The sequence below is a fragment of the Podarcis cretensis genome (genome assembly GCF_951804945.1).
Source record: "Podarcis cretensis genome assembly, chromosome: 11".
NCBI classification, from domain to species: Eukaryota; Metazoa; Chordata; class Lepidosauria; order Squamata; family Lacertidae; genus Podarcis; species Podarcis cretensis.
In genome coordinates, this window is record NC_137180.1 from 50,801,544 (window position 1) to 50,820,499 (window position 18,956).

Consider the following 18,956-nt stretch of genomic DNA (forward strand, 5'->3'; position numbering starts at 1 on the left):
TAACTTCCGACTGATATGCTCATTCTCTGCCGATGTTATAGACTGCACTTTAAATTTCCCATCACCTAGAAAACTCTGCTTATGGACTAATGGTATGATTAAATAAATGCTACATACACCATCAAGGAAAACAGGGAGAGTGAACTGGGAAGGGTTATATGACCTCAGCAAACTGCCAACTCGGAACTGTCCAAGGTCCTGCGATGAGAGAGTCCTGGTAGTAGATGACTCAGTCAAGGAAGCCAAGTTGCATGCAGCTGGGTGGGGGTTTCTAGAAACACCACGTTCTTCTGGATTTTTGACCATTTCAGATGCTATCCCCAAGGAGATTCTGACTCAACATTAGGAAGAACTTTCTGACAGTAGGAATAGCTGCTCGACACTGAGATGGACTCCCTCAGAAAGTAGTGCACTCTCCTTCCTTGGAGGTTTTTAAGCAGAGGTTGGGTGGCCATCTGTCATGGATGATGTCAGGTGTATGTGCAGGAGCCAGGCCCTGTGACCATTAGGACTTTGCAGGATTGGGGCCTTCCTAAGTTTGTTTTGAAGAGGCAAGGCGCGGCCTCACAGATGAGGCTGCTTGGTAACTGATCTCAGCTCCTCACAGCTCCTGGTGGCAAGAGCTGGGAAGGGTTATAAGGTCAACATGTCCCTTCAACTCTTTGCCACAGCACAGCAACATGTTCCCTGCCTTGGGCTTCCTGATCCTTGAACCTCAGCTTCTTGACTCCCTGCTTCTTGATCCTTGGACCCTTGACTTCATGACTCCTTGCTTCTTGATCCTCGGACCCCTGACTTCGTGACTCCTTGCTTCTTGATCCTCGGACCCCTGACTTTGTGACTCCTTGCTTCTTGATCCTCGGACCCCTGACTTCGTGACTCCCGGCTCTCTGACCCTCAGACTCTTGGCTTTCTGATTCCCGTTCCTGCTCCCACCGCACCATCTTGCCCCCGGTCCTGAGGTCCCCTGCCAGGACTTTGATCGCCTGTGAGCTGGACTGTGACAGATGATTTAGCTGAGATTCCTGCACTGCTCAGGGTTGGACTAGATGGTCCTTGGGGTCCCTTCCAACTCTACAATTATATGATTCTACTATAAGAAGAGCCCTACTGGATCCAGACCAAAGGCCTGTCTCGTCCAGTATTCTGGTGTCACAGTGGCTGACCATGTACTCAAGGGGAGTCCACAAGCAAGACTCTTCTGTGTCCATCCCCCCGGCCTAAAAGTACAGAAAGGGGAGGAGGGGAAGGGGGCTGTAACTGGGTTTCTTTTTGAATCATCACCATCATCAACCATAAAGAGCTAAGCAGAGATGACTCCAGCAGAAATGGGGGGGGGGGGAGAGAATAACCACAGTGAATCATAGACCAAGACAGCAAGTCTTTAATGATATTATTGCATAGCATGATAAGACAAATGAATGAGATGTTTTCGGGGCCACCACATTTATTATGTCCCATGTCCCAAAGACCCAGCTGAACTTCCACTTTTCACTTAACGCTTCTCTGCAGGTCCTTTCACACAGATGTTACAAATCTTCGTAACAGTGAACTTTCTTTACTTTTAAAGGCAGGCAGATTCGTGGAGCGGACAACATTTATAACCATGATTATGCAGAAAGGCAAAAGTATTCTTCAAGATTAAAAAAATAAAATAAAACCACGCACAAATATTATTCACATTGTTAAAGTGACTTCTCTAAGGCCATGAAGGGATCGCAAAAAGCCAAAAATGGGCAGGAGTGCTCTTAACATGGGAGAGTGTGAACAATCGGAGATTCTGAGCACCAATACAAAATGGCATTTTCCGGGAGAGATTTGGAACAAGCCACAACTGTTGGACAGGTTTAAATCACCCACAAGAAATCTCTTTACGCTACATTTCTGCAGGTCTATTAATTTCTACAGGTGAATCTTGGAGCAATCCATAATACTCGTACCTCAGCATCACATTCCACACTATAAAGCCAAAGTTTTGGTCCATAAGAGAAAAACTTGGTTTGGGTAATGCCTTTTATTTTACCTCGTGGATGCAACGTTTTGCCTTTCCTTTCCAACTCAGTCCTACTGCCTAGTTTTGGGTGACATCTTGCCTAACCAAGAGTTCCAGGTGACCCAAAAGTTCCCCACCTTTTGGTTGGTCCCAATCCAGGTTTTTCTCAAGAGATGGGCCTTGGCGTGTCCTCCAAACTATGGGATTCCTTCCCCTTACTCCTGAGAGAAATAGCAGTCTGCAGAAGATGTACACAACTGCATGTCATGTAGCTCAGAATGTGGTGTTTCTGGGTTGTTTAGTAAGCATGTATATTGATCCTCCTCACCCAGTGTTTTACTCCTGGGGGAAGGAGAGATCAGTGATGTACACTGACATCCTGAGATGCCACATCAGCTTCTCAGCAGGCTTGAGTGGACCTGATCAGTCTTCCAGAGGTTTAGGATCTCGTGGATCACAGACTGCAAGACGTGAGCTGCATCTGTTGCTAATTCGCACAAGGCGGTGTGGGTGTCTTCAAACACAGGAATGTTCCTGGTTGGTTACTGGTGACAATTTTCTCATGCATCTGCACCTTGTGTGTGGTCCAAGTTCTCATGGGCAGAATGATGCAGATGACTGCGCTACCCAGGGAGGAGCAGAACCAGCTCGATGAATCTGCACGGGGCTCTTCCTCGTCTATGACAGAATAACACAAGCTCATCTCAAGCCACTGAGAGCCAAGATTGTAAACCTGCTCTTCTCAGACAAGCCCAGTCCAGCAGATTATATATATATATATAATCAGAAGAATTGTGATAGGATGCTGGAATACTTGGTGAACCTACTTACAAGAATGAACTATGTGTGGCTTGACAAAAATACCTAGTGAAGCTCTGGGTTGAAGCAGCACAGGGAGAACCGCATCAATGGGCTTCTTAGCTAAGATATAACCAAAGGGAACTCAAGACTCAAACACCATTGAGTTACTGTCTAAAATGCTTCCAAGCAACCATATCCATGCAGTGCAGATCTGTTTCACCTAGATGGCCTAGTTCTGGAACGTTTAACCAGCCCCCTGCCCCACCCTGAGCGCTGAAATTTCCATGATATTGAACCCTCCCCCCCAGTCATTCTGCCCATTTATATGCCTTGCTGAAAAGCAACCGTGAAAACATGAAGAAACTCAAAACAATATTGTAAACAAAATACCAGTGGACAGTGTTTGTAATCCAGTTATAAGAACACTTAGAGGTTCGTTCAGATGCAACCAGTAGGACTTATGCACAAAAAAATGGGTTTTTAAGATTGTGGCACGGACAGGAAAATTCATTGGGACAGTATTGTCTGCGGACCATGAAATATTTTGTACAGACACAGGGACGGTTCAAATATATTAGTATCTCTTTGTATATCTACGCTCAAGAGTTGCGCAAGGCAGTTCCGTGTTCAGTCTTTTATGATTCTCGTTTCAGGAGGACATACGCGCCCATGACAGCCAGGAGAGCGTACTGCAAACAAAACATATAGATTACTTTGGTATCTAACATAACTCTTTGCATCTCAGATGTCAAAAATCAGATCCTGTTTCAGAATAAGTTTTCAAAATAGCACTGGCACCAGTTTCTGAAAAGCAAAGGATAGGCCGAAATTGTCTGCAATGTGAACGAACGTGGATCCCCAACTGGCTAATATCCCTTCCAGTGGAGTAATTCACTCTCGCCTGGTTCACATATAACACTAAACCATGGTTTATTAAACCATGGTTCGGCATTATGTGCAAATCCTGCCCAAAGCTTAACTATGGTTTGTAAACTGCCAACACCCATCCTTGAAAGTGATTCAGCCACCAGATTCTCACTAAACTACGAAGAAGCTGGAAACAGACCAATTTTGGAGAAGCAATGTGTTTCATTCATGGCTGGTTAAATGAACCATGGCTTCCAATTAGGTATAAACCCAGACTCTATGTACATCCCTATGTGTGAGTGAAGCTGCACTCATGACTGAAGTGAATGGAGCAGGAATTTTGGGCGCCACTGGAGGGCACATGGGGCTCTGAATAAGAGTGCATATACTTATGAATGTAGATGTATTCTTACTTGATTAGAGATCTAATATTTGACTCTTGGTGTGTTTCAAATAATGATTAAAACTGAAATCTAACGGAGTCACAGAACGCACAGTATTACCGCATGACTAATTATGTGTGGAAATTATATCTACAGCTATACAAAAGCAAGGTTTATTTTAATACTGCCTATAGCAACATTGTCGGGAATTTAAAAGCATTCTGTTGAGCAAAACAAAAAAGAATAAAAAGCTTATTTGTAAATGTGACACATGGCTAGTTTTCTCTGTGGTGTTTTGAGAACAGGAAAAATAAAAACACTGCTCTATTTGAATACTCACGCTCGCAAAAATTCTCCAACATGATCCTTGATGCAAAGCAAGATGCTGCCCTCAGAAATATGAAACGGGAATGATATCTGCATAAGGCGAACATTTCCTTGAGTATAGTTTTAAAAAAATCAGGGAATTGAAGCTTTGTACATTGACAGTCGTGTGCTAGGGACCTCTGCTTCACAAACTCCACTGAAATTAATAGGAGCTACACAACAAGACGATTGGTAGTTTTGCACAATTCCCATTCACTTTAATGATACTGGCTGTCGCTGCGTCAGCATTTGGTTTTTCTTATTTACCATCAAGCGGTTTATAAATTTTATGAAATAAATCCGCCAATGCATTGAACCCACTGTGTGCAGACCAAAATTATCCCATATCTGAAACATGAGCCTTTAGTGGCAAAAGGAAGTAGGCATGATAAAATCTTCCAAGCACAATCTTCTCTCTACCAGGGAATCTGTTCATGCAAGTTTGCAGACTGGTTGGCGAAAAAATTGCTTCTTTGCCAAAAAAGTTATTGGCCCCAGAGTTAAATCTTTACTTACCTTAAATTTTGGATAGTCATTCATGATTATGGTCACCATTCCAACATACGGCAAAAATCTGATTCGTGGAGGTTAAACAGAATAGCATAAAGTCATTTCAAAATAGCTCAACTTAATGTAGCATTTTATGCTTTTATTTTTATTTATTTTTTTAAGCCAGACCGGGTGCAAGCCTTAGGAGCTTCAAGTATCAGAATTCACCATTAAAGGAGAAAAAGGTTTCTAGCCCTTTTGGCTAGTATAGTTTGAGAATCTGACAGCTAAAACTGAAAAAAGTAGAATAAATAAAGACCAAAAACGAACAGTCCATTTGAATGTATTTAATGGCCTGGAAGTCAGGGTTCAGTTGGCCCAGAACAGCCCACATCCTCTCTCCAGAGAGACAAGCGCTGTTTTGAGCAAAATAAATGCACACAAGAAAAATAATAGTTTATGTAGCACTGCAGAAAGCTTTGCACGGTGCAAATGAGAGCGGTGTATTCACGGGCAAAGGCAAATACGGCAGTGCAATTAAGACGTGGCGTGGAAAGATTTTTTTCCACAGAAATCAGAAATTCTGACACGGGGGGGGTGGGGGGGGGACAGTCCACACAGCATGTTTAGCCTGGAAAAGAGGAGATGGGGAGGAGATAGGACAGCTACCTTCAAATATCTTAAAAGACTATCACATGGAAGATGGAGAGCAAAAGCTTGTATTCTCCTGACCTGGAGGGTAGGACTCGAACCAATGGCTTCAAGTTACAAGAAAGGAGATTCCAACTCAACATCAGGAGGAAGTCTCTGAGTGTAAGAGCTGTTTGATTCCCTTGGAAGGCGATGAACTCTCCTTCCTTGGAGGTTTTTAAGCAGAGATTGGATGAGCACCTGCCAGGGATGCTTTAGCTGAGATTCCTGCATCGCAGGGGGTTGGACTAGATGACCCTAAGAGGTCCATTCTGATTCTATGCAGAACGCCTCTGCTGCAGGGGTGGGAAGGAAGATGCAGCCCTCCAGGCCTTTCTACCTGACCCTCAGGAAAATCCCCAGGCTGCTCTCCTTACCAGCCCTGCTTTGAACCCTCCCTGAGTATTTTTCAATTGCTGAAATAAGTATGTGAATGCTGACAATGCCTCTTGCTTGACTGGGTGCAGGAGGGAGAGGGGAATGTGAGGATGTAGAACAGGGGTAGGCAACCCAAGGCCCGGGGGCTGGATCCGGGAATCAGCGTGTTTTTACATGAGTAGAATGTGTCCTTTTATTTAAAATGCATCTCTGGGTTATTTGTGGGGCATAGGAATTCGTTCTCCCCCCCAAAAAAATAATATAGTCCAGCCCAGCACACAGTCTAAGGGACGGTGGACCCGCCCACGGCTGAAAATGGTTGTAGAAACTAGACATTCATACAATGATAAAAAAATTATACTTTTTGCTCTGGCCGCTTTTGCTTCTGGGTCCTGCCTGCCCCCAGGTAGTAGCCTAGAAAGGAACGGGGGCTGTGATCTGAAAAAGGCTTCCCACTCCTGCTAAAGAGGTTTGTTCCACCTATTGCCCTTCATTTCAGGGGCAGCACAGCCCACCCTGCAGCCACACTCACCCTCGTGCCCTGCCGACAACATCCTTCTTCTCGAGCCAGTTCTGGCCTTCTTTATACAAGCCTCTGTCGTCAACTTCGTTATTGTCGCCCTTGGTCAGAAATTTGATGTTGCCGTTTTCCCTGCAAAAACAACAAGATGGCAAACGCGTTGTGGAGCCACACCTGGAAGTCGCCCATTAGACCGTTTGCAAAACAGGAACAGAACGGATAAGGTACCAACCTGCCCTTCCAGTTGCCTTTTAATAAATATCGAGACCTTCATTTCTGACTCTTACTGACAGATCTAAGCACCTATTTCTCCCTGGCCTGTTAATAATTTACTTTGGGCAAAACAAAGAGTTATCTGTTTAGTTACTAGATGCCTGCCCTAATGTGATTAAAGAGAAATAAGAGTGTTTCTTGATCTGGAAAACAGGCACCTGCACATGGGAAAGTAACAAGAAATTTGGAGTCCAAGAAAGAGGTCATTTCAATTCAGAAAAGCTTTGAGGGAATAGCAACCAGACTTACATTCTCTAGGCTAGAGGCAGCAGCCTGGGATTGTGTTCTGCCCATATATTTAACCACAACTCCCATAATTCCTGATCACTGGCCATGCTGGCTGGGGCAGAGGGAAGCTGTGATCCAAAAGGTCTGGTGGTGCAAACCACAGGGGCAAACTCCCTGGCTGAACCCCTCAGCACCTGCTGCTAGTCAGTGTACATTAAGTCTGCTAGATGGACCAATAGTGTGACTTGGTGTAAGGCAACCTCCTATGTTCCAAACATTGGTTTCAGCTCGTGATTAAGTCTGGAGCACAAGCCTGGGTTTGAACCACACACTAAGCCAAGCCATGGCTTAGCTCAGTACAGGGAAGCAGCAGAATGCCTGGCGATGAGCAAAAAGGCCATGGCCTCCTTTCCCAGAGCTTGCACATTTGCATTAAAGAACCCCTTCATCTGCAGTCCTCTGTGATAAACCACTTTATGGAGCTGATGTTTTAAAAAGCGGTTGAACAGCTGCAGAGTGAAAGAAAGTACTGTAGGTGCTTTCGAAACCCAATAATTTGGAGAGCTGAGGCTGACTGCATTGACAGCACTCATTCAATACATACATGCACCAAATACGTCCTTTTTTAAATTAAGGAATGTACATTTAGCTTCATTTAGCCCAAGTATTTCCTGCCCAGTTCACCCTCCCCATTTCACTTCAAATGCAAATCTCCATTCCTTCTAAGCATTCTGCATTCTAACAGCCAAGCAAGTGACAGCACTGAATTGTTTTTGCCATTACTTTTCGTGAACTTTGATTACTCTGTGTACAATCGGAATATCTCTGCCTTCGACTTTAAAAACCACTATTTCCCCGGCCCTGATGGGGTCGTCCCGGAAGTTTGTTAAGAACAGCAGATCTCCTCTGTGGAAGGCTGGCTCCATGCTGCCACTATAAAGGGAAGAAGAGAAACAGGAATTAAAAAGTCGATATCATTCTTCTGTTGGGGAGGAAGCTTGGTACCAGATTTCTTCTTATATATATATATTTTTAATATATTTTATTAAGGGTTTTCTTGTTTTACAGTGTAAGGGTAATGCCTCGTGTTTTTTTATTTTTTTTTTCCCCGTGTAACATTTTTACAAATCCATTTCATTTGTTGAGGCATTAGGGGGAGAAGAAAAAAGAAAAGAAAAAAAAAAGAAGAAAGGAGGGTGGAAGGAGGGGAGATGGATGGGGGTGGGGTGGGGTAGCGGTGTTTCTATTATGCTTAATGTATGTAGTTTGGTGTCAGCGTGCTTGTGTTGTTCACTTGTGTTCCTTTGGTGGTGAGAGAGGTTGGGGTTGGCCTAGGATGTGATTGTTTGTTTGTGATTGGCTGTGGTGATCTTTGTTTTTGTGTGTGAGTGAGGTGGGTGGGTGTTTTGGATCAAGTTAGCCATATTGATTTGTATGCTGTTGGTGGATTATTGGCATTGTCCTGTTGGGCTGTGTATGTGATAAAGGGGAGCCATACCGGGGTGAAGGTGTCTTCTTCTGTTTGTCCCCGTGTCAGTTTCAGTTCTGGTAACTAACATACCAGATTTCTTCTTTAAAAATTACTATTACAGTGGTAACTGAAGAAAAATCAGTTATGTTCACAGGCTATTGAAGCCATACCCTGATATTTGACAGGTGACGTATTTCACAATCCAAGATGCACTGTATCCCACAATGCCCAAATACATTTCAAATGTATTTGCCTGGAAACGAAATGACGACAAGGGTTAGTGTCTTGCAGGTCTCCCTTGGCTGTGAGACTTGGAATCCTTGCTCAACCTGCTCCCTGCCTTGCAGGACTCTTCCCACCTGGCCAGGGAGGGGAGGACCCTGACTGACTCCAGCTACAAAAGCTGAGGCTGCTGAAGAGACTCTTGGGCTGCAGTGTTGTTTGGGGTTTTTGTTGGGGGGGGGAGTGCTGATGTTAATTTTTTTTGCTTATTTATTTTGTTTAAATAAAAAAATATATGTGCAAATTGCTCATTTTGGTTGTGTACATCTTGATGTTACATTTGTTTATTACTACTTTTGTTGTGTTTGCAGTTATGTATTTTTTTATATGTTGCAAGCAGCCTTGAGCATGGTTTTAACTCTGGAAAGGCAGCGTACAAATAAAATGACTGACTGAGAGCATGCCATAAGGTAAAGGTAAAGGGAGCCCTGACCATTAGGTCCAGTCATGACTGACTCTGGGGTTGCGGAGCTCATCTCGCTTTATTGGCCGAGGGAGCCGGCGTACAGCTTCCGGGTCATGTGGCCAGCATGGCTAAGCCGCTTCTGGCGAACCAGAGCAGCGCACGGAAACGCCGTTTACCTTCCCGCCGGAGCGGTATCTATTTATCTACTTGCACTTTGACGTGCTTTCGAACTGCTAGGTTGGCAGGAGCAACGGGAGCTCACCCCATCGCGGGGATTCGAACCGCCCACCTTCTGATCGGCAAGTCCTAGGCTCTGTGGTTTAACCCACAGCGCCACCCACATCCCAGAGAGCATGCCATAGGCAGGGACTAAATCTATTTTTAATCAAGCTTATGTGATTTTTATTGTACTTTTTAATTTGGTTGTAAATAATTTTGGGACTTTTTTTTTTTAGTAGTACAGGATGCACAGGTTGAATAAACGTAACTAAGGATATACATCAGACAGACAACAGTTGCAGAAACCACACATCCTGGTCTCCTTCCAAGATCCGCAGATACTATTCTAGGAGAGGAATGCGGCATAAGCTATGGGTCACTCGCTAACCCAGCAACGGATTTGATGTAACATAGGCATACCTGAGCACAACAACGATAGGACTCTCACTCCCAGTGATAACAATAAGGCCTTTCCATATCATCAGCGCCGAAGACACAATCATGGCAAAATTTAAGACTTGGTAATAGAGCTGTAAGGGAGGGAAGAGACAAGTGGAAAGAAGCAGATCAAAAACCTGAGATTAAGCAAGCAAGCCAACAGATGCCAGCAGGGTCCTCATTTCCTGATGTTATAGCAGCACAGAATGCACTGGGCTTAAGAGAGATTGCTCCAGCTCAAGAGCTGGGAAAACTAGCTTGGGTGTGAATGGCAGAGCCCAAACACTTTTAAGGAACAAGGAAGCAAGCATGAAAGGAGGCGCCAGGGCAAGGGAATCTCCTGGAAAGAATGGACTCCAGTAACCCACATTTGTGCTTTTACAGCTCTACAAGTCACAGTGACCCCCACTTCTATGTTTGGGGAGGGGGGGAGATTATTATACTGCACAGAAACATAAATGGCCACAGCTGCTTGTCTTGAAAGAACCAAACCAATGCAGTCCAAACCTATTAACGGTCGAGACTGTTTGCTTCCAGGAAGGAAAGGGGAGGCACATTCTGAGATGTAAATACTGTAGGATCCTTTTATCTTCAACAGACACACGTCGAGCTTCTTCGACAGAGGTGAAGGCTCCCCAGGGCGCCGTGCCTTTATAACAGGCGGCTTGGCGGGGTTGCACAAAACAGGGCAATCAAAAACAAACTGCCGGGAAGGGGGGTGCACTGACCACAACACTGCCGCCCTCACCAGAGAGGGGGAAAGTAGATCAACGCAGAGGGGAAAGTAGGGCACTCAGATTTCACCTGCCTGCACAAGGCAGCTATGCAGTGCTCAAAAGGAACCCAAAGGATGGCCTCATTTCCTGGCTTCTTTCAGAACAGGTAAAATTGTTCAAAGGCAGAGGCTGGGGGGGGGGAGAGATAAAATAGAACATTTTTTTACCTTCACCCTCCATGATTTATTGTGGCCACCCAAAAACATATGTACTCTGCTCACAAAAGTTAAAATAATACAGTATTTTTTATAAAAAAATACACAGAGAGAGAAAAACACAACACAATATAAAGCAGCTGAGCTAGAGTTTGTTTGGACCCGGGATAAGAACATGGTGGCTGAAAGGGAGGGAGTGTTAGAAAGGAAATATTGATTTAGATTTAGATAAATTTATTGTCATTGTCCGTATATACACAGTATACACAACAACGAAAATCAAACACCCAAGACCGGATTCACATACACATTTGCACGTATCTCCAACACTCTCATCCTATTCAGACATAATCTATTAAAACATACATAATCCAGAATATAACACAACCTATTAGAAGCATAGCATAACCTATTTATAGATAAAACTTTTTATTGTTGTTACATTTTTATATGTAACCATGGGCTTTTGTAATATTTTGTTTACGATGTCTGTTGCATGATGTCTGCTGCTTCTTCAGTTTTTTTGGGTACCACCGCTTAGAGATATTTTAAATATATTAAATGGTATAGAAATTAAATAATCAATCAATATAAAACCACCCATTGGGTGGCGCCTAGTGAATTAGTTCCGTTAGCACAAGGACTTGGGCCTAAACAACTGAACCTTCCCTTCTCCTCTGCCCATACGCCGTCACCCCCCCCCAAAAAAAACTGTTCTTGAAGTTACCCCCAACCCTCCAGAGCAAATCTGGTGAGGGCTCCGAGAGAGGAGGGGGAGAGGAAGTTCTTTGCACAAAAAGAAAATCTTGCACTAGCAGAAGTACTTCATATTGACACCGTCCATTTAAATTATTGGTTTTTGTTGCTTATGCATTTTTACAACTTATATACACATCATACAATATCTATCATTTATCCCTTATCCTCAGACTTCCCAGTCCATCTCTCCATGGCATTCTTTTGTCGGTTGCATATTTTATTATTTCACCCATTTTTGTCTCAAATGTTCATCTATTTAGTGTTATCTGCTGCTTATATGTTCATTCCTACTTGTGGGTTAAATTGACTGTTGCACCCTCTAAGATACCGCCCACTGAAATTAATGGAGATGACTAACTGAGGTCCATTCACTTTCAATCATTCTATCCTGAGCATAGCTTAGTCAAATGCAAACATTATTTGGAACGGCCCAGTTCAATTCCTGACATGTCCAGGAAAAGCTGGGAATGTCCCTACTGGAAACTCTGGCCAGCTACTGCCAGTCAGTGTAGATAATACTAAGCTCAATGGTGCAGCAGCCTGACTTGGTGTTCCTATAAGTTAGCCCTTCCCTAGACTAGGTGCTCAAGTGGATCTGTGATTCTGACATGCAGTGAAGCAGTCATGCAACAGCTCTTGTGAGGCTCACCCCACATTCCCCATGACGCCACAAAGCTGACAAAAAGCTCCAGCCAAGTCGTGGGGAGTGAAATGTACACTTGGATTATATGCTGGGCAGGTGGTGGAAGAAGTGTCATAACTGCTTAACCTCAAAAAGGAAGCTCCACTTGACATACATTCTTAAGATACCAATTGGGTTGGATGAATCATCCTTTCATCAATCACCCACCCACTAGAAGAGAGACCGGAAATGTAAAAAAAGGAAAAGCTGCGTTCTACATCCTCTTTGCACACAACCCACAACTCTCCTCCATCAAAACATTCTCCTCTCAAGCACTTCCAGGCTTCCTCATTTTATCTCTCAGCATCCTGTATGCTGAAGGGGGGCGGGGTCCGCATTTATTTGCTCCTAAGACATTTTGGGGGCAGCTGTGAGGAGAAACAAACACAAAACCCCACTGATTTTAAATATGGAGGATGAAAGGAAAGAAACTGGAATTCTGAAGAGTAGAAAAACAAACCCTTTTCAGCTCTTGTTTTCCAAAATGAGAAACCTGCCATGGAATTCTGCTCAATATTGATCCAGAGTAGAATCCAATGTATAGTTTGGAATACATATACTGTACTTGTATAGTTAGCCGAGTAACAACTTAAACACGTTGCAGGATTCTCAGAAAATAGACCAGAGGCAATTGTATTTCATCCAGCAGAGCTTTACTGCTACTGAAGGCAAATGAGCATAATGGTCACAAATCCAATACATTCAGAGTTGGCACTGTCCGTAGGAAATCCAGTTGCAGCAGACTTAACTTAAACTTAAAATAAGACTAAACCTTAACACTATATACAGAGCACCACACCAGAAGGAAAAGAGCTTGAAAGAGGAAGTGAAGCCCAGGCTCCTTCTGGCCTATTATTATAGTCAGCATGACCGTGACAGAAGAGATAACAGAACCAGTCTAAGCAAGCTGTACTCAGTTTCTCGGAAGGAATAAGCCAACCATCATGAACCCCCAGTCCAACCCCCAACAAGACAGGAATCACAACTAAAGAATCCCTGATAGACCCAACCTCCATTTAAAAACCTCCAATGAAGGAAAGTCTACAACCTCCCAATATACAACTGCTTTTATAAAGGTTTATACATATATAGGTCTTGCAGGCAACAAGACAAACTGTAGTTGTGCTTTTCTTTTACCTGGCGCTTGTTCATTCGCCGCAGGTCACCAAATATATCCATGGTTGCAGCTTTCTGAGAAGCCAATAACAGAAAGAAAGAAGGAAAGAGAAATGTTATTCTTAAATTAGGTAAGGTAAGGTAAAAGGTAAAGGACCCCAGGATGGTTAAGTCCAGTTAAAAGCAACTATGAGGTGCGGCGCTCATCTTGCTTCAGGCTGAGGGAGCCGGCATTTGTCTGCAGACAGCTTTCCAGGTCATGTGGCCAGCATGACTAAACCGCTTCTGGCACAACAGAACATTGTGATGGAAGCCAGAGCACATGGAAATGCTGTTTACCTTCCCGCCACAGCGGTACCTATTTATCTACTTGCACTGGTGTGCTTTCGAACCACTAGGTTGGCAGAAGCTGGGACAGAGTAAAGGGAGCTCACCCTGTCATGTGGATTTGAACCACCAACCTTTGGATTGGCAAGCCCAAGAGGCTCAGTGGTTTATTTCACAATAATATTTATTATTTTCCATACATAAACATAGCAAAAGAAAAAATTAACAATAATAAAGGGAAAAGAGAGAAATAGAAAAAAGAAAAAAGTATATAGAACACAAAATAAAACAAATCATCACTACAATAACACTTAATTAATTAAAATCCATCTTCATAAACATATTATTTGACTTCCTCAAATCTCTTCCATCTGAATTTCTTAGTAATTATATGCAGCAGTTTCCAATATCATTATTTCATAGAACCATGTCACAGTCATAATCATATTTCAAGAGGCTCAGTGGTTTAGACCACAGCGCCACCCGTGTCCCCTTTTCTTAAACTAGGTTGAAGTGCAAAGCTGTGAATTCTACCAGGTGTATCTTTCACAGAAAGGATGTGGGCAAAAAGTATGGTTAGGTTGTAGTGAACACTGAACTGCAACCCTTGTTCTGGTATCAATTGTATGGGGAGACCTAGAATAAGAATATGTAACCTTTGGCCTTCCGGATCTTTTTGGACACCAACACCCATCAGCCAGCATGGCAAATGGTCAGGGATGATGGGAGTTGTAGTCCAACAACATGGAGGGCCACAGCTTCCCCAGCCTTCAAATACACCCCTAGCCAACTTTAATAAATTGTTGCTTTCAACTGCTCAAAGGGCATCACGGGCATTATCTAGCTGCAGTACTTACTGACTTACCTTTCAGGGAATCTTGTATCATTAGCCCTCATACTGTAGACCACCTATGCTAGTCTTCACCACCCTGGTGCCCTTCCTTCCAGATGTGTCAGACTACAACTCCCATCAGGCACAGCAAGCATGGCTGTTGGGAGTTGTAGTATGGCACATCTGGAAGGACACCAGCTTGGCAGAGGCGAGATTCAAACCACAGGCTTCCCAATTCATAACTCAGTTTCTTAACTACTACACTTCCCCTTTAGAAGCAACTAGTGATGTATGGAAGTGAGAGCTGGACCGTAAAGAAGGCTGATCGCCGAAGAATTGATGCTTTTGAATTATGGTGCTGGAGGAGACTCTTGAGAGTCCCATGGACTGCAAGAAGATCAAACCGATCCATTCTGAAGGAAATCAGCCCTGAGTGCTCACTGGAAGGACAGATCGTGACGCTGAGGCTCCAATACTTTGGCCACATCATGAGAAAACTCCCTGGAAAAGACCCTGATATTGGGAAAGATGGAGGGCACAAGGAGAAGGGGACGACAGAGGACGAGATGGTTGGACAGTGTTCTCAAAGCTACCAGCCTGAGTTTGACCAAACTGTGGGAGGCAGTGGAAGACAGGAGTGCCTGGCGTGCTCTGGTCCATGGGGTCACGAAGAGTCGGACACAACTAAACGACTAACAACAACAATATTTTCTTTAAGTGTTTGGTTTTTGGCAGAAGCATTTCATGTGTTACTTGACATGACACCAGGCCAGCAAGGCAGGAGGGTTGCTAAGGAACCAGAACTTCATACTGTTCAACAGATATATGTATGAAAACCTCACAAATCACACAATATCTGCTTCCAAAATTACTACAAAAGAATAATGCACCTTGCATGTAGTACAAAATGCAGACTCATTTCAATTTCCCAGGTTTGGGGTATCTTAACTGGAGGTGCTTGGTCAGCCTAGGACAGTATTAACAAGTCTGACAACATCTCAACAGGGGTTTTCCACGACCTGTTATTTAAGCTCCTTTTATCTGAAGATGCCAAGGACCGAGAAACCATCTGCCTGCAACACACATGCTCTGCCACTAAGCTCTGGCCTCCCCTATCCTTATAATCTAAGAAGTTAGCACATACTTTCCAACATTTTAAGTTAGCAGCAGAGAACTGCAGCGGAAATCACTTTGGACTCACACATCAAAGTTTGCAAGACTAACAGTTCAAGGATGTCTATCTGATGCCTCTCGAACCACACTAGGTATTCTTCAGCCTTTACACCCTTGCAGCAGCGTGTGGCAAGAGAGGGGGTGGCATGAACAATGTCCTCCATTGTCCCCCAGGAGACAGGGAAGCCACAAACTTGGGTGGCTTTAAATGAGGATTGGAAAAAATCCATGGAGGGGAGGGCTATCAATTCCTACTGGTCACAATAGCTATGCTTCACTTCCACAGATGGAGGAAGTAATGCAGCTACTGGAAACCACAGGAAGAGAGAATACTCTTGTGCTCATGGTTCTGCTCCCTGGTTTTCCACAGGAATCTGGTTGGATAATGTGAAAACGAGCTGCAGGACCGGATGGGCCACTGGCCTGATCTGGCAGAGCTGTTCCTATAGAGGAAATGAAAAACAACCAAGAGCAAAGGGTAGTGCATGAGACTTTCAATCTCGGGGAACTGGATTCGAGACCCACCTTGGGCATAAGATTCCTGCACTGCAGTGGGCTGGACGAGATGAGCCTCCTGGCCCCTTCTACCCCTACAAGTCTATGAGTTGCAAAAGTCTTCCCTGCCCACCCTTTGTTGCAGGGTGATGTCCAGACGCCATACGATGAGGCTGGAGAGTCAGAACCAACTGGCAGCCCAAAACAAAGCACCATGAGGAGGAGCAGGGGAAAGCAACACCCCACCCCCATATACGCTTGGGGTGCATCATGGAAAAGTAGCGTTGTAAGGGGACCACGAGGGTCAGCTGGTCCTTGCAATGCAGGAATCTTTTGCCTGATGTGAGACTCGAACCCACGACCCCGAGATTTAAGAGTTTCATGCTCTGCCGACTGAGCTATCCCAAGGACCAACTTTGGGTTGCAAAATAAAGCGACTGGTAAATTTAATTATTATTATTATTAATAATAATAATAATTCGTTTTTGAAAACAGTGCAAATATAGATATATAAGACTGCGAGCCCCCCCCCCCAGCCTCCACTGAGTTCCAAAAGCAAGCCTACTTATTTGCAACCTGGCAATTATACCCTTTAGACCCTCTATTTGTGTGTGTGTGTGTGTCCCCCCTCCTCCTACCAGCAGGTAAGGAGGGTCGCCAAGCAAGGGGGGCCAAGGCTCTGCTGGAAGAAGCCCCTCTCCTAGAGCCCCTTCCCCAAATGAGCCCCACCCGAGAGGGGCTCGCGAGACCTCTACTCACAGCAGCTGCCTCCTGCCGCCGCCGCCGCCGCAGACTATTCACATTCCCCAGAGCAGCTGGCCCAGGTGGGACAAGGCACAGGGCTCACGCTTTTTCGCGCAGGCTTCTGGGAATTGTAGTCCCGCCCCTTTCCCCTCTCGCGGCGATCCCGGTGCAGCCGCGGAGACCTGGGGAACTACGTCTCCCAGAATGCAGCTGCGCGTTTACTGTCTTGGCGGCCGCGCTAGTGCCTGAAAGCACCGATATTTTGTCACAGGGAGGGAGGAGAGTTGAGGCTTATTTTTGTATTCTATTTAAAAAAAAACAAAAACCAGCCACGATACAGGGCCTCCGCGCTGAACCAATTCGACTCGGGTTCGAGGGAAGCGGATTCGGGTGCTCGCGTCAGGCGGTACTTTGGACGGCTAAGCATTCGAGAGAGTCTGTTAAACCGTGGACGTCGTTCATTGGCGAGAGGGGAAAAGAAAGGGGCGGGGCTTAGAGGAGGTAAGCGAGCGGTAAAAAGGCGTGGCAAATTGAGCCGTCGCTGGGATTTGGAGGCGGGGCTAAGAAGGATGCCGTGTTAGAATGGAGATGCAGAATCAGCGTTACGGATATGAATGACGCTGGTGGAGGAGGCGGGGTTAGAGTGAGAAGGCGTTTGATAGTGAGGTGTCAAATATAAAATGCAAGGTGCTAGTTCTCAAACACGCTCACCTCCCTAGGCATGACCAGAAACTGCAATCTGGAGAGTTTTCTGTTTGGGCCTTATTCTCTTCCCTACATCGCGGGTGGAGAACCATTTTTTTTTCCTGTTCAAAGGCTAAAAACGAGTGAATTTCAATAAATGTGAATTTCGCTTTTGCACCAGCAGGTGGATTCTCCACATTCACACAACCCTCTTGTTAAGTTGTGGGTGAACATATCAGACGACACAGCCAGGCAAAAAACATTCAAGGGCGGGTGCAAAATACAACAGGTGAGGTGTATTGCCTGTGGAGAGTCCCAATGCCTGGACAGAGAAATGTAAATGTATCCCCCCTCAGTCTAAAGCTCTCTCACACACACTGACTGCCTACCATAGCTGTCAACTGTCCCTTATTTGGCGGGAAAGTCCCTTATCCCAGTGCCGTGTCCCGCTGCTGTCCCTTATTGATCATGTCCCTTAAATTTCCCGGGTTTCAAAGGAAGCAGCTCCTCTCCCTCCCTCCCTGCTGGCCAGGGAGGAGGGAGGCTCCAACTGTGTTGCTTGGCTGCGTTGCTCACCCAATAAGGAGTCTAAGAATGACTGGGGGGATGGAGCTTGCATGCCTTGTGCCGATCAAATTGGCCGCGTTGCCTGGGGACTCGCCTTTGCTCAGCGCTTCCCAGCGGAGAGGTGACGGTGGTTTCCCTTGCTGCATCCCCTTTGCCGGGTTGCTGCGCTGTGGGAACCACCGCTTAAGGCTTTGTTTGGCTGCTGGCTGGGCTTTCTGCCTTTGGCTCAGAGGGGCTCAGAAGTTGAACATACCTGTGCTCTGAAAATCCCTTATTTTGGCTGTTGATCCCTTATTTTCGAGGCTGCTGTCCCTTATTTTCAAATCTGTAAGTTGACAGCTATGCTGCCTACATCGTGTGCTTTGGCTCACTTGCAAGAGTTGTTTTGTTGCATTTCCTCTGGAATAAACTTTATGCAGATCATATGGAAAACATGGAAGGTGCCTAAAGAAGCCAGGGTGGCTATCTAAAGAACTTTTAACTGAGTTAAGATTAAAAAGGGATGTGTACAAAAAAATGGAAAAGGGGGGAAACTACCAAAGAGGAATTCAAACAAATAGCCAGCACGTGTAGACACAAAGTCAGAAAAGCTAAAGCACAGAATGAACTCAGGCTTGCTAGAGAGGTTAAAAGCAACAAAAAAAGGCTTTTATGGGTATATTCGTAGCAAAAGGAAGAACAAAGAAACAGTGGGGTCACTCAGAGGAGAAGATAGTGAAATGCAAACAGGGGACACAGAAAGGTCTGAACTCCTCAATGCCTTCTTTGCCTCAGTCTTCTCCAATAAAGAAAACAATGCCTGACCTGAAGAATTTGGAGCAAATGATTCAGCAGAGGAAACA

At 44.8% G+C, this 18,956-nt stretch overlaps 1 protein-coding gene across 4 annotated transcripts; it reads right to left on the minus strand.

Annotated features, from left to right (window-relative positions):
- Positions 1-1,361: 1,361 nt before the first annotated feature.
- Positions 1,362-16,976, minus strand: SEC11C (SEC11 homolog C, signal peptidase complex subunit). 4 transcript variants are annotated; one of them, XM_079995151.1, is made up of 8 exons: positions 16,875-16,976; positions 13,314-13,367; positions 9,787-9,896; positions 7,772-7,921; positions 6,500-6,619; positions 4,927-4,984; positions 4,385-4,461; positions 1,362-3,483 (listed from the first exon to the last, which is right to left on the minus strand). In XM_079995151.1, exons 2-8 carry the CDS (start codon positions 13,353-13,355, stop codon positions 3,444-3,446), a joined length of 597 nt encoding a protein of 198 aa, XP_079851277.1. In that variant the 5' UTR covers positions 13,356-13,367; positions 16,875-16,976; the 3' UTR covers positions 1,362-3,443. The 4 variants fall into 4 exon arrangements, with proteins under 4 accessions (XP_079851277.1, XP_079851276.1, XP_079851275.1 ...); XM_079995150.1 differs by having other exon boundaries at positions 16,849-16,966; XM_079995149.1 differs by lacking the exon at positions 16,875-16,976 and having other exon boundaries at positions 13,314-13,396.
- Between the last annotated feature and the right edge of the window lie 1,980 nt (positions 16,977-18,956).